The sequence below is a fragment of the Cynocephalus volans genome, chromosome 8, assembly GCF_027409185.1.
Source record: "Cynocephalus volans isolate mCynVol1 chromosome 8, mCynVol1.pri, whole genome shotgun sequence".
NCBI classification, from domain to species: domain Eukaryota; kingdom Metazoa; phylum Chordata; class Mammalia; order Dermoptera; family Cynocephalidae; genus Cynocephalus; species Cynocephalus volans.
The window spans coordinates 57,041,950-57,057,559 of NC_084467.1; the positions used below are offsets into that span (position 1 = coordinate 57,041,950).

The window sequence follows — 15,610 nt, forward strand, 5'->3', positions numbered from 1 at the left end:
TTATCATTTGGAAATGTTTCCCAAATTTTTCCCACTTACTACAGTCATCAGATTTTGAAAACCAGTGATCTGTTTGCATTCAGTCCTTACAGATCTCAACCTGATTTTCTTTCAAACACAGACTGATTCTTTTTAAGGCTCTGTATCTGTGGACCCAGTCCACTTTTGCATGGTTGATACAGCTTCCAAGTTATTGCCTTTTAAATGTTAGAAGTTAAAATATATGGTTTTATTAATGTGGCTTTATAAACTACAGACAGTGTTATACCCACCTAGTGCTTATAAATTACTTGATAAACACAGGGGCTACACAAAAGTTTTAATGTACTGAGGCTTTAGTTTCATTTTCTCAGAATCCACTGAAGCCCATCTCTGGTGACATGCTTGAGAGGTTTAACCTGTAGAAGCTTCGTGGCAGGGCTGCATTATGCAGGTGGGCTTGCCTTGCCGAATGTACCCATCGCTGCAGGGCTGTTTGTCGTGGTTCAGCATCTGTGTGTGACAATATGTTCTAACCCAGAGACAAACTAATTTGTGCAGCGTACAATTTAACCTTTTTTCTAAGCAGTTCTGATTTCCCTCCACACATACACTCGGCATCAGGGTCACAGGCCTTGCTGTAAGGAGGTATTTTCTGCTCATCCTGAACAGGTGTGCTGGAAAAGGCACATATTTGGAGCTGTCAGCTGTGTGTGCTGCATGTATGAATGACCCTCAGGAAGGCTTTGGTTCAGGGGAAAATATGGTGGAGCTAAACTTTTCATTCTTAGATTAGAACTACAACCGTTCTTATTCAGACTTTTCTTGTGTGTCCTGGTGTCCATTCTCTACTTGTAAATTAAGTGCTGGCTGAATGAGGACTTGATCTGCATAGTGTCAAGTGCCTGGGACGCATCTTCCTCCGTCTTCCTTCTCCTGGCCTAGCCGAGCTGGCCTGCTGAATAGAGCCTCATTATGGGCCCCAAAGTCCACTTTTTGCTCAAGGAACCCTGCCAAGATTGGTAGGCCATACAATTTGGCCTAGAAATGGTTTCTTCTGTGGTATGTTTGCTGATTCCATGTGATTCTTTATATGTGTCTTGAAGAACAAACAGATCCTTTAACAACTTTTTTCTACATGAAAACAATCAATTCCAGCAGCCCAGCCCACATGAACCACCCTACAATAACAAAGCAGAGTGTGCGCGTGAAGGAGGAAAAAAAGTTTCGGTAAGGAAACAGATTTTAGTTTAAAACTTCCAAGGGGTTGTAGAAACAGTGAGTAAAATTCCAATTTAAAATTTGGAAAACACAATAGTTTTTCCTTACTACATTTAAGAAGATTCTTTCTTAGATATTTCCCAATTACTTCTTGAATACCTGGGGCCAATTTTTAAATCAACTATAGAGACTTTATGTGTTGACATCCGAATATACTTTTAAAGAGTGATCAGGCAAAAAAGACATGTGCTTTGTTTGTCTTAGACAAAGGACAGGTATTTTAATTTTAAAAAATAATCTGCTATCTAAAAAGAGGGCTTTGGCTGTAATATAAACATCACCACTCAAATTGAATAATCATTTGTTAGGATAAGCACTATCTCAATAATTTCAGGAATTTGGCAGGACCTTGGTCTGTAGGAACCAGTGACTTGACCAAAGGTTGCCAAGTCAGGGATGCTGATCCCAGCCTAGACTATGCAATAAATATAGCTGTGTTTTCCAATATGGTAGCCAAATGTGGCTGTTTAATTGAAATTCAGTTCCTCAGTCTCATTTGCCACATTTCATGTACTTCATAGCCACTTGTGGCTAGTGGTTACCATATTGGATAGCACACAGAGCATTTCCATCTTCACAGTTCTATTCAACAAGCTGTTCAGTAATGATTATTTACAAAGAGAATCGAGTCTATGTTGGTGGAGAAAAGATAATATTTAGGCACTACATCATGTATTTTTAACAGTTTTCACCCAAGGATCACTAGGTGGCCATTAGATGACCTTGAAAAAGAGAGGCATTCGCAATGGAAATTGGGAACTCTGATGAGTGTATAATTGAACAAAATTGTTACTATATTTATTGATTTAACCAATCATATTATCTGAGAAAAAATAATAAGACTAACCAAAGTAAAATACCTATTAAAACAAGATTAACATCACTGTAAGCCTCAATTATCTTTAAATAACAATCATATATTCCAGTTATGCAAGTCACTTATACTAAGGGTAAAATTTTAGAAAATACAGAAAAGGATGAAGTAAAAGAATATAAAACTCCAACTCAAAAGGAAAAGTACTGTTTATATGTTGATGAATAACTACTGTCGTTTTCACTGTTAAGCCTAGTTTTTTTACATGTTGTTTCCCCACTTCTATTCTTCGCTTCTTCAAAGTTTCCCATTTAAAAATCAATAGAGTCATTACCTTCACTATTGCCGCTACTAAGAGCTGCACCTTGCTCAATGGTTAAACCACGAGAATTGATTTTTTCTTGGGGTTTGGCCAGATGAATTTCATCCAGGCTCTGACCTAACTTTAACTTGATAATTTTCACTTGTGAAACCAAAGTTGTTTGTAAGAATCCACTGGCACGAAAGAGACCAGACTGCCCATTTTTCTAATAAAGCCAAGTGTGTTTGTGTGTGTGTTGAATACCTGCCAAAAAAAATTTATTGTTATGATTTGTTGTTTGTGTTTAGTATTTGTTTTTGAAATGTTTCTATTTTAAAAGAAAAACATTTTATAGGTTTTTCTTCCCCTTCATCTTAATCTTCCTTTGGTTTCCATGAAAACTAGAAAATTTTCATTTAGTCCAGATCTAAAAATTTAGGAACTTTTTTGTCCATGGTGTTGGATATATGTTGTCAGGAAAGCTGAACATATAAGCGATCTTGGTTTTGAAGGGCTTTAGTTATTTGGATGAGATTATCATGAAAGCACATTGTAGAACTTTGAAAAGTTTGAACTCAGTAATTTACCTAATCTCTTTGATTTTTAGATCATAATCCTCTGTATCAAGGAATTATTTAAGAACTAAAAGGTATATTGATAGCAGTACTATACTGATCGTAAAATTCATGAATTTACTTCTTTGGAATCAACTTAGTTTATTTGATTTCTTATTATTATACATTAAATGTCTATATTGAACTTGTTTGTTATATGGGCTCTCTAAGGAGGAGTTGGAGCATTTTGTAAAGAAGCCATTTACAAACAGATTGGTAAAGCAGGAATTAAAAAAGAAATAAAATATGATAAAAAGATAATAACCATATCCGTTCCCAGGGAAGAGAACAATTTTTATTATTAAGTGGCACATTCTTTAATTGGCCATTTTCTCAACAGCAGCTTCATAAGGTGTACATATACAGAGTTGATGTGGCAAGTTTTTAAAAAGACCTTTGTTCAAAATAGAAGGAATATCACTGAAGCACTAATTCAATGAAGGCAATTTTATGCGAAGATTAAAATGATGGAGTCTGAGTGCAAATAATCTTTGTCAAGAGCAGAAATGGAGACAGGCACAGGCTCTATGTTCCCGTGTGCTGGTCTATGGAGGCAAAGTTCTTGTAATTGTAAATACTAGTGCAGTGGTAGTGATTAGGAAGAGAGAGGGCATGAGTACATCGTCTACTCTTTGCCTACTGTTTATTCTTGCTAAACTGCTGCTAGTTCTTAGAATGCCCAGTCAACATTCAGTAAGTGTTAATCAATGATGATGGTTATTCTGCGTTATCTAGTGACCCTACATGCATACATAAAAACTTTACTTCTCCACTTATTTGTCAAATTGGGTGTAAGCTGTTTACATTGTAGTTCAAGCGGACTTTATTTGTGATCACAACATTAAAGGTCCTGTCCTGAAGCCTCATGCATTACCATTTAATATATGTTGTTCTGAAATCTGCTATTGCTCAGTGACATACCATTGCTTAATGTGCTAAATACAGGAATGTTGTTGGATGGACCCTCCATTACCAATCTGATGTGTGTTTTTGTCCTTTGCTCACAAAACATAGAGAATCTTGGTAATTTCTATTTCAGTAATGCTACGTCCTTGCTCAAGTGCTTGTGACCATATGTCATGATTATACTAGGGACCAAAAAAACTTTGAGATAATCAAGACAGTAATGCTGATAAGCAGTCAATTTATAATGATATATGCTCATGGAAACATAGAATACACGGATGACAGAAAGCCACCATTATTCTTTGAATTCTGTTTTAATAATTTGATAAGAAAAGCCATTTGAAATTAATATAGTCATTGCATTTAATAACTAGGAGCCGAATTTACTAATTTGGAGCTGACTTTCTTTATATTTTATTGAAGGCGTGGTTAGAAAAAAATTGAGTCAGTGTTAGAAATGCTAAAAGATTAGTTAATGACCTGGATGAGTACTCTTTGGATATGTTGGAACTAACTATATAGCAGCATGGAAGTCAAAACATTTCCATTTTTAAAAATTATGTATATATATATATATGTAGTTATATCCCTTGAAGGTAGAGAGGAGTAAATTATAATGTAGTTGCTGTGAATTCTTTAGTAATTGAATAAAATTTGAACAGGTAGTTGTTAATATCCCTATGCCTAGGTATCTTACAATCTTTTATGAAATAAGTACATAGGCTCTTTTATGCAGTGTCACGGCAGCTAAATTTATCATTCAGTGTTGCATCAATGGGGTTCCTTAATAAGCTGCTCTAATTTGCATTTCAAGTGCTGAATTTTGATAGCGCTTGCTAAATACAGATGAGTTAAGTGTTCTTTGTTGTTGTTTTCTTCATTCAAATGTTTCCTTTCTAAATTTATTTTCAAATTTATTACAGAAGAAAAGCAATGGGGCACCAAATGGATTTTATGCAGAAATTGACTGGGAAAGATATGTGAGTATTAGAAGATTGTTTTTCTTTATTAAGTATTTCACAATCTAAAAATGAGGTGAGGCATTTTTATACTTGTATTTATAATAGGACATAGAAATAAGTGAAACACTCTCTATCCCATTAGGAAGTGCCTGTCATGTTTGGGATGGTACAGAGGTTAAGAGCACTAGAGTTTGTCAGTGCTGGGTTTAAGACCTAGCCCCTCCATACAGCAGCTGTGTGTGGCCTTGGGCTAGTTACTTGCTGGCCAGCAAAAATAAGCTCAGTAGTTGCCTTATATCATTGTTGCAAGGATTCAATGAGACAATTATTTCAGAATATTTCAATAACCTGCCTAGCCTAGAGTATATGTTCAAAAAATGCTTTTTCTAATATTAACTCTGGGTGTTTTAGCCCTGATTCTATTTCTAAGCAGCTTTGAGAATCAAGGCAAATCAATTAACCTCTGAGCCTTGCTTTCATAACAGCTACTATAGCCTCATGGTACAGTTTTTTTCCAGGTCAAATGACAATCACTTGTTGCTTCTCAGGGAGTGAGGGTGAATGCCAGCTGAGACCGAAACTTTACCCTTAATTCTCTCAGAAACTGATTAGCATTATCACCACACACTTCACCAACCACAACAGAACAGCCTGTTAGATTCAGCCAGGATTGCTCTTGGATTTCTAATCATGTAGACATGCAGTCCGTATTTGCACAGAAGGCTGTTTCTATTCCATAGTAAGTGGGCAAATTTATGATCCCCACAAAATGCCTTTGCTCTTATTCTTTAGGTGACTGTCCTGGCCCAACCTCCACTTTCATAAAAGTTAAGTTTCATGTTAAAGCTTTTGCATATTTGCTAATAATTTTATTTTTATGATAAATGATACTATCACTTAGTGAATAGTCGCTGTTTGTCAGTTATAATGTTAAATGCTATTAAATCCTTATCACTTTAATAGGTAAATACTACACTATCTGGATTTTAGAGAAAAATGAGGCTCAGACAGGTTAAATTCCTCATGCTTTCCACCCCTACACTCCAAAACATATCACTCATCCAACTTATTACCTGGCCCTCTCTTACATCTACTTTCCAGGATTGAGATCTTTTTGATGTTTTTAGCAGTTCAATTCCCTAGAAAGTATGACAGCCCCTAAGTTACCCTAAATCCAAATTGTTCACAAATATTGTTATAAGGGAAGCTACTAGATATTAAAAAAGAGTAATTTCTTTTCCCCAAATTAATTCTTTTTTTTACCTAGAAAGATTCTGTTATATTCATAGGATTCTTTAACACACAAGAATGGTATACTCTAAGCAAACAAGAAGTGTGATAATTAGGGCCAGCCCCGTGGCTCACTCGGGAGAGTGTGGCACTGGTAGCGCCGAGGCCGCGGGTTCAGATCCTATATAGGGATGGCGGGTGCACTCACTGGCTGAGCGTGGCGCAGACCACACCGTGCTGGGGGTTGCGATCCCCTTACACCAAATTACTCATCAAATACTACATACTACCTTCCGTCTAGCACACAAACCCTAAAATCTAGTGGTGTCCCTCGTCAACAAATGAGTACTTAAATGAAGTATAACTTCCCACAAATTTGTTTAGTATTAAGAACCAATCATATCAGGAATTGCTGGATGATTATGCATTAGATGGCACTTTCTCTAAGTAATAAGAAGGGATCTATTCTTAATAAGTTATATCATCCTGATTGTGGCAGGGAAGGCCTCAAGGAGGAGATGACCTTTAAGCAAAGGCCTGTACGTATTAGTAGAGGTTAACTGGCTGAACATTTGAGGGAAGAGGATTCAGGCAGAGGGAACGGCATTTATGAATGGGAAGAAGAATGTGGGGCTGAGTGGGGATCAAGGGAAGAGAATTGCAGACATGAGACTAAAGAGAGGAGCAGGAGCCAGACAGATCATCAGGGCCTTGGTGGCTACGCAGAGGTGCTGGGCTCTTATTCTAAGGGAAGTGAGAAGCCAGGACAGGGGTTTTTGTTGTTGTTGTTGTTGTTGTTGTTGTTGTTGTTGTTGTTGTTTTGCAGGGAAGTGACCTCAATACACTTGCATTAAAAAAAAAAATTAACTCTGAGTACTAAAGGAGGAGGAAAAGAGGGCAACCACAATAAATACTCAAAAATCGGTCACCTTCAGACACAGAAAGAAAAATACTGTATAATCTCACTTATACGCAGAATCTAAAAAAAAGAAAAAGTCAAATAAATAGAATCAGCAAAACAGTAGTTACTAGAGGCAGAAAGGGAAGAAACTGAAGAAGGAGGTCAAAGGTACAAATTTGCAATGAGGTGGGATGAATGAGCCTAGCTATCTAGTACACAGCATGTGGACTATAGTTAAGAATATTGTATTGTATAATGAAAATTTGCTAAGAGAGTAGATTTTAGGTGCTCTTACCACACATATGGACACAAAAGTGTAACTGTGGAAGGTGACAGAAATGTAAATTTGATTGTGGTGATCATTTCATAATCATATATATATATATATATATATATATCAAAATGTCAAGTTGTACACCTTAAATATATAAAAAAATAATTTTTTTTTAAAAAGGCTGGTTTGGCCCGAATGTCCATCATGAGATGAGTGGATACGGAAAATGTGGTACATCTACACAATGGAATACTACTCAGCTATAAAAACGAATGAAATACTGCCATTTGCAACAACATGGGTGGACCTTGAGAGAATTATATTAAGTGAAACAAGTCAGGCACAGAAAGAGAAATATCACATGTTCTCACTTATTGGTGGGAGCTAAAATTTAATATATAATTCACACACACACACACACACAAAAAAAAAAAAAATGGGGGGGTGGAAGAAGATATAACAACCACAATTACTTGAAGTTGATACGACAGCAAACAGAAAAGACATTGTTGGGGGGGAGGGGGGAGGGGGGAGGGAGGGAGGTTTTGGTGATGGGGAACAATAATCAGCCACAATGTATATCGACAAAATAAAATTTAAAAAAAAAAAAAAAAGGCTGGTTTTTTCATAGCATTCAGGCCCTCGTCTTCATGGTCATGGCATTTTTATTGCTTCAATGACTCGTGAAACTATCTCTCCAGCTCTGTCCTCTCACTGCCAGGACTATGTCCTCAACTTCGGCAGGGCCACCTTTGTATTCTTCCTCTTCTTCCCCTCTAGGCAGAAGATATAGTCTCAAAATGCCTGGGGTCAAGGCCCAGGTCTGCCATTTGCTGGGTGTGATTCCTTGAGAAACAACATCTGATTTCCTCTAGTTTCTTCCTTGGTAAATGGGTATTTCTTTCTACATATGATTGTTATATGGTTCAGTGAGATAAAGCATAGGTCACAGTTTTATATAATAGAAACTCAAATATGACAATGCTAATCTCAGCAATGCAAACTGCCTTTTATCTTTCCTGCCTTTTTCTCAAAAATGTTAGTGGTCTGCTATAGAATTAGTTCAGCCAGGAGTACCAGCACACTCCTGGGATTTGAGGATAGAAACCTCAGACTCTTGAACCCTCTCTCTCCTTTTTCTCCTATGACAAGTCTGCTACCAAGGACTAACAATTGGTCCTTTCAAATGTCCTCGATTCATCCCATCCCATCCCAACTTGATCCATAGTCTTAGCACATCTTGCCTAAATTGATGAATGCATTTTGAATTAGGTTTTCTTTCTCCAGTTTCTTCTGCCCCCAATCTATCCTGGCACATACTTCCAGAACACTCTAAGATTCTGCTTTCAGCATGTCGCTCCCCACTTGAGAAGCTGCAGCAGCCCTATCAAGCCCAAACCCTTCCCCTAGCCCATTGGCACAATGGTCTTATTTCCCACCCACCTGCTGTACAGCTCCTTTTCCAGTCACGTCATCTCTTTTTGTCACCTCTCCCTTCCCCATCTGAATCCTAGGCTGTCCATTCCTGCCTTGTGTCAGCACAGGCCCTTCCTTCCCCACCACCTAGAAGGGACTCCCACTCCACCTTCTCCTATCTGCACTGAAAAGCCCATACAGGCCTCCCTGATTTTCTCAAACTTCACTAATTTCCTCTTCCTTTTAACTCCTATCTAACACTAGTGTTTTATATTTTGTGTGTGTGTGTCTTATTTATTTTTGTCTACCAAAATACATTTTCATGTCCCTGAGGACAAGTAATTTGCATTTTGTTTCCCCCATGTTGCTTAACACAGTGCTTGGCTTTCAGGAAATGCGTGATAAATTCTTCTTGAATGCTTTCTTTCATTGACAGTTGATTCTTCATTTATTTTCCCAGTAGGAGACTCTCCAAGTGTCCCCGAGTAAATATCTAAACATATACTGCTCAGCATTCACTTCCAAAAGATAAAAATCTTAGCCTCCTAAAATAAGAGACTTGTCTATATCTTTTAAAAGATAACTCTAAAAGGAAAATGAGTAATTCCTTGGTCATCATCAGATAATAATTGCTTAATGTGCATTCGTATTTTATAGAACTCACCTGAGCTGGATGAAGAAGGCTACAGCATCAGACCTGAGGAACCCGGCTATATCCTTTTTTTATTTTTTATTTTAATTTTTAGTCTTTCAGAAAACAGTAAGATAAATTCAGATTTTACAAAGATGATGAAATAACCTAAGCTTCCCAAGTCCTGTTATTCCTAATATTAGAGATGAATAAACAGCACAGAGAACAGCCTGATTGCTAACAAACAGGCATTTTTTTTTTTAATCTATTCATGGAAAAGAGAGAGGAGACAGAGAAAAATGTGCTGAAAAACACTTGTGCAAATTGTGGGTACTGGGTTGTTTGTTAAAACCTGATATGAGTATGTGACTGGTGACTACCAAATAGCCCTTACTGTCTTCTCCCTGTAATTCATCTCTGGGCACAACATGTCACACTCAAGTGCTTAAGATTCATCACAGATCATCCATAAAGTAGCATTCCTTTTTCTGTAGATGAGTAAACTCACCTGTGCTTGTCTGTGTGTGTACCAAGTGTGACACAACAAATGGCCAACTGCAGCAAAAACATGGGACGTTATAGCCACGGCTCCTTGAAATTTACCATCCTTGATCATGTTCTGAGGAAAGGTGTGTAAATCCTAACCCCTTCCTCTTTTATTTTTGTTGTTGGTTTTGCTTTGGTTTTCTGCCATCTAAGGATACTTCTGCGGTCCCTATGTGCAATCATACTGTGTCGTAGTCATCATATACTCACCATGCTGGAAGATATCACAGTAGAAGAAAGAGCTATGTATCCTTAACTGTGTTCTACCTACCAAAGGAAAGCACTTTTATTCTTCGAGTGAATCGGAAGAGGAAGAAGAATCACACAAGAAATTTAATATCAAAATTAAACCATTGCAATCTAAAGACATTCTTAAGAATGCTGCAACTGTAGACGAACTGAAGGCATCAGTAGGCAACATCGCGCTTTCCCCATCACCAGTGGTGAGTGGCTTATGTTCACCTTCCGTGAGAATGGACAGAGTGCTGCATTCTGCCCATGTGTATTAAGTCGATCAGAAACCCCTTAAATTGAAAGCTGCATGTGGTCACCATTTTATGAATGCTATAAACCTTAAACAGCTCATTTTAGCTTAAAGTTTCATGCATTTTATAGAGCAGTTCTTGTGCTTTCCAAAATGGTAAACATGCATGGAGCCTCATTTTCTTTTGACTTATTTGCCTGCAAACATTATAAAAAGAAAGAAAAATAAATAACCAAAGGATTATCCAGTCTTACTTTTGAAGGAAACTTAATGATTAAAAACATAGTGCACAGAATTACTTACAGTGATTTTTTTTTTAAACATCTTAGTTTCCTTTTCTATGATATACCACATAAAAACACGTGGAAGAAAAACCAAGGAAATTGCTTTTTTAGAAAGAAAAACAAGCAAAAAAACCCCACTTTTCATTGCTATGCTTTAAAAGGTAATATTAATCAAAATCATAGTCTAAATAGATATTAAAACTCCTGTTCTTCATTATATTTTATTATAAAATTGTCTTAAATGCTCTCATTTTTAAGGCACCTCATATACAGATATTACCCTATTTATATTATTCAAATCAGTATTTTCCCATAAGTTGTGCTTCCTTTGCCCAATTCCCATCTACTAAATTTATTTAGTTGTTGAATTCTGAGTTCCAACATTTACAGTATTTTCTCTGTGTTGTTTGATAAACACCACTGTTGTTTTCTAAAAATAGCTATGAAGAGCAGAAGAAGGCTCTCAAACTAGCAGCTTATGTTTCGGGTTTCTTCTTTAGAGAGATATGATCTCTCTACAGCATTCCCCCTGAATAAGGTAGTTAATAAATACTGAACCGTTTTCTAGATGCTTCTGGAAATATTTCAACTAATCTTTCAACAGGAGTTTTAATCATCCATCCTCTGAGAATAAAGTTTTGCCTGCCTGGGATGAATAAATTCTATAATGATGACTTCGTTAGTGCTTAGTGGTTATAATGGCCTTTATTGCTACTGTTGGTGACAATTAAAATGATTGCTAATAGTAACCAACCATAGCAAAGGATATTTCAGGTAGTTTTAAATCATATACTCGCCTGCTACCTTAAGATGTCTTCCTGAAAGGGAGACATAAAATATATTAGTTTTCTTTCCCTTCTGCATTGGAAGGTACAGATTTTAAACTCACATATTGGCCTGTGATTTCTAGAAATGAGGGTATTTTAAATGCACGCACTTTCACTTTGTTGACATCTTCCAAATAATTTTTCACTTACCAAATCATTTTTTTAACTGTAAAAACCTATCTGAATTCCCAAAACCAGTTTATGTCAACATCTCTGTAGTTTATTTTATCTGCTTCTGTAAGTTTATTTTCTGTGTAATAAACTTAGTGGGCAGTTGGAAACTACCTGGGGTAAGTGAAAGAAGGCATGTTCGTGGGATTAAATGAACAAATTTATGTAAAATCAAACTTATTAGAACAGTCCCAGAAACATAGGAGATATTTGCTGAATGCTAGTTGAATCCAGGAAAGGACAGATCCCCTTTATCAAAGAAAATGTGCATGGTGGATATTCCTCCAGCCAGATATGTTGCTGAGGGCGTAGCACAAAAAGTGACTGTTTACTCTGAGCTCTTTTCAACATCTGTTTTTAAGGTAATATAATGACATGATGCAGTTAAGACTCTGATATAAAAAAAAAAAAGTTAGGGGAAGCAGAGTGAATATTCGATGGAGATACAGAAAAAGTAACCTGGAGTTATGCTGCTTCTGTATACCAGCAATGCTTCAGACCAAGGGCCCCCCACTCCTCCTCCCACCCACCCCCACACCCCCAGTTTGTTCCTTTTAATGTGAAAACCTGGCTTTTCCTTTACTATGACTTCCAAATATTTGTAACTTGTAATATTTATTATAGGACAATGAACTGTTATTACTACTTTAGGGAAAGTTGAGCAGGTTTCTGGGTGTACATAAGTACAAAGAGAGGTCGTCATTGAAAACATATTCTTGGCTTTACAGTCTTTGCCTTCTTCTAGGTAACCTATGTGTACATATATCTCATAAATGACACAAGCAGTACTTTATTTCCAGAAATGGATAAGTAGAAATAACCTCCTGAAATCCAGTTGGTGCCAAGATAAAAAATGGCAATGATTTGTACAACTTTAGATATTTCCAGCCAAACAGACATTTATATTTTCTTCAGGTAGTGAAAAAGAATAGAGCCTACACCAGTTAATGCCATATCAGGGTATTTCATTTAGGCTGTAGTTCTTATGCTACAAAAGCAACTGAAAATTCCAAATTATAAACTATTTCTAACAATGACTTATGTTGGATTTCTGATTTCTATTGCTTTTGAAGTTTTTAAGGTAAAGTTGTGTTTCACATATTCTTTTCACCATCTGTAAATATATATTCATGAATTGTAATCAATTTGATCTCTTTTATCAGGAATTGGTTTTTAATTGAATAGTTTCCCTGTACACACTAGGTGGTCAAATTAATAAATGGATGAAATGAACTGGAATGAATAAATGAATCATACATCTATGTGTACATACAAGATACACCTATCTGAAAATTGCTCTTCCTCAAAACAAGCTTCAGCAACATGTAAAATTAGGGTTTTAATTGCTGGCAAAAATCCTACTGTGTAGTTTGACAAACATATTTCAGTCCAGATCTTGCCTTGGCCCTTGATTTTTATATAGAAATACAATATAAATGTAGGCCAGGACAGGCAAAACACCAAAAAAGGAGGAGGAATGATGCAGGGGTTAACTAACAGATAAACAGTTAATAGATAAATAGTTAATTTCTAATAGATAAATAGTTAACAGATAGTTAATTTCTATTCTCATGCTGTGGTCTCTTGATAAGTTACCATGCTTACAGGGCAAAAAGTGAACTTCAACCACGTTTTAGTTTTTCATTTGGCATCTATATAAGTTGGAATATTGGTTGAGCTGCTTTAATAGAGACCAAAATAATAATGGCGTAAACAAATTAGGTGGTTTATTCCTCTCCATGTAAAAGTCAAAGCTGATAGGCAATCCAGTGGGTAATAGAATCCTACTCCAGAGGTCACTCAGGAACTTTCAGCATTATTGCTTCACCTTTCCCAGGGTGCTGCTGTCTTACCACCAGCAAGCACCTTCATATTCCAGCCTTGAGATGGAGGAAGGAGAAAAGGAAGGGCAAGTGGTTTACTTTAAGGGTTTAACTCAAATTGCACACATCAATAGTACCACCAGTTAGATCCCATTGGCCATAACTTGGTCACATGGCCACATTAGCTGCAAAGGAGTCTGGGAAAGGTAGTCTTTTGCTGGATAGATATGTAGCCAGCTAAAACTCAGGGTTCTGTTACTAAGAGGCAAAAGAACAAATGACCATTAGTGAACACTGGCAGTTTCTGCCACTGTATCTTAAATAACCTCAGATTATTTCAGGGAGTTCGTTAAGAAATGGGATTTTTTTCAATTTGTCTTCAAAATTATTCCCAGAACATACTGAAGCCAGGATTTTCCCTTCTAAAAATCTCTAATTACTAATTTCTGAATACCAGTGGTGCTATGATATATGTTAGCTAATAGCAGGATGAACAGAAACAAATATCAGTAAAATATCAACTTGTTTGGTTGATAGATACCCCTACAACAGTAAAAAGGCTCCCTCTATCTTATAAAGTTCACTACTTTTTGAGGCAGCCTGCTTCATGGTTGAAAGAAAGATCTTCATTTTATTAAATCAAATGTTCAACTTTTGTCCTTGGTTGTAGTTGTGCTCTTTAGAGGATGAACAAAGGACAAGTACGCTCCTTTTGCCAGCAGGTTTTCCATGAATCAGACTGACTCCAACTCCAAGTTTAGAGTGCAGGGTATTTATTAAGGAGTGACCTTGGGCTTACCACCTGTGGGGTGGGGTGGGAAGAGAGAGGAGTTCAGCTGTTTTACACACCCGACAACAGCCTGCACTGATCCCAGGGGAATTTTGGAGCTAGAATGATTCTTCAGAGTTATCATAACTTTGGCTGAGATGAATAACCTTTATACTGCTATATCAATCAGTACTCCAATGTGGGCCACATTAGGATGGGATGTGACCTTGGGCGAGGTGGCTCTCTGCAGCCAGGGCAGATCCTGGGATGTTGACAGTTGAAGGCTATCTGCCAATAGCACTCCCAGCTGCTGGCATAAGAAACCCTTCTGAAGGGGAATCTTCACAGCACATTTTCGTTCCACCACAAATGCCCTGTACCTGACATAAGACCTCATATATCATTGCCATTCAACATATGCTTGTGAGTGGGTGAACGAATGAACAAACATGTGGACAGGACCTGGCCAAGGACAGAGCACTGTGGCATGTCACCACCCTCCAGCTTTACACCCATCCATTAATAACACACCTCAGCCTCCTTTTGCTCAACACGTGATGATTCACCTAAATGTGTCCTCATCCTGGCTACACATTTCCCCTTTGTTCAAACCAGTGATGGGAATCTTATTAAATGCAACACTAAATTTGAGAGAGGAAGTTTCTACAGCCTTGCCTGGATCTAACAGACCAGAAACCCTATCAGAGACAATGATGAGTTTAGTTGCCCTATCTCTTTGCACTGGCACCTTGGGTTACCTCCTTCTTTTCCAAGTGCATTCTGGGCCATCTGTTTAAATAACTTGTTCTAAATTGGGGGTTAATAGGAGGCAGCTGTGGGTCGGCCCCATGGCTCACTTGGGAGAGTGCGGAGCTGGTAGCACTGAGGCCACCGGTTTGGATCCTATATAGGGATGGCCGGTGCACTCACTGGCTGAGTGTGGTGCAGACAACACTGTGCCAAGGGTTGCGATCCCCTTACCAGTCTGAAAAAAAAACAGGAAAAAAAAAGAAAAAAGAGGCAGCTGTGTAGTAACAGTGAGTGCACAGCTCCCATGGATTCAAACAGTCCTGGACCCCAGGCCCAGATCTACCAAGTTCTACCTGTGTAACCTAAGACAAGCCCCATAACTGTTCTGAGCCTCTATTTCCTCCTCTGTAAAATAGGGATAATAGTAGTCCTTATGGAATTTTTGTGCAGATTATTGTCAGCCTCTGGCAGGCTCAAATCTTGTATGACTTTTTGTCCCCTATGCTTAGCATAGTTCATGGCACACATTAGGCACTCAGATAGTTATTCAATAAATGACTGAATGAATGAAGCATACAGAAGATCCTAGTAACTACCTGACACGTAATTGTTACTCTGCAATTTCTGTTTCTTCATTATTGATCTAT

At 37.4% G+C, this 15,610-nt stretch overlaps 1 protein-coding gene across 1 annotated transcript in view; it reads left to right on the forward strand.

The window, feature by feature from the left end:
• Positions 1-15,610, forward strand: part of SGIP1 (SH3GL interacting endocytic adaptor 1) — a 181,322-nt gene that overhangs the window by 79,275 nt on the left and 86,437 nt on the right. The window contains exons 4-6 of the mRNA XM_063105768.1: positions 4,819-4,875; positions 9,336-9,390; positions 10,123-10,298. Coding sequence (XP_062961838.1) covers positions 4,819-4,875; positions 9,336-9,390; positions 10,123-10,298 — 288 coding nt within the window. The remainder of the gene's footprint in view (positions 1-4,818; positions 4,876-9,335; positions 9,391-10,122; positions 10,299-15,610) is intronic.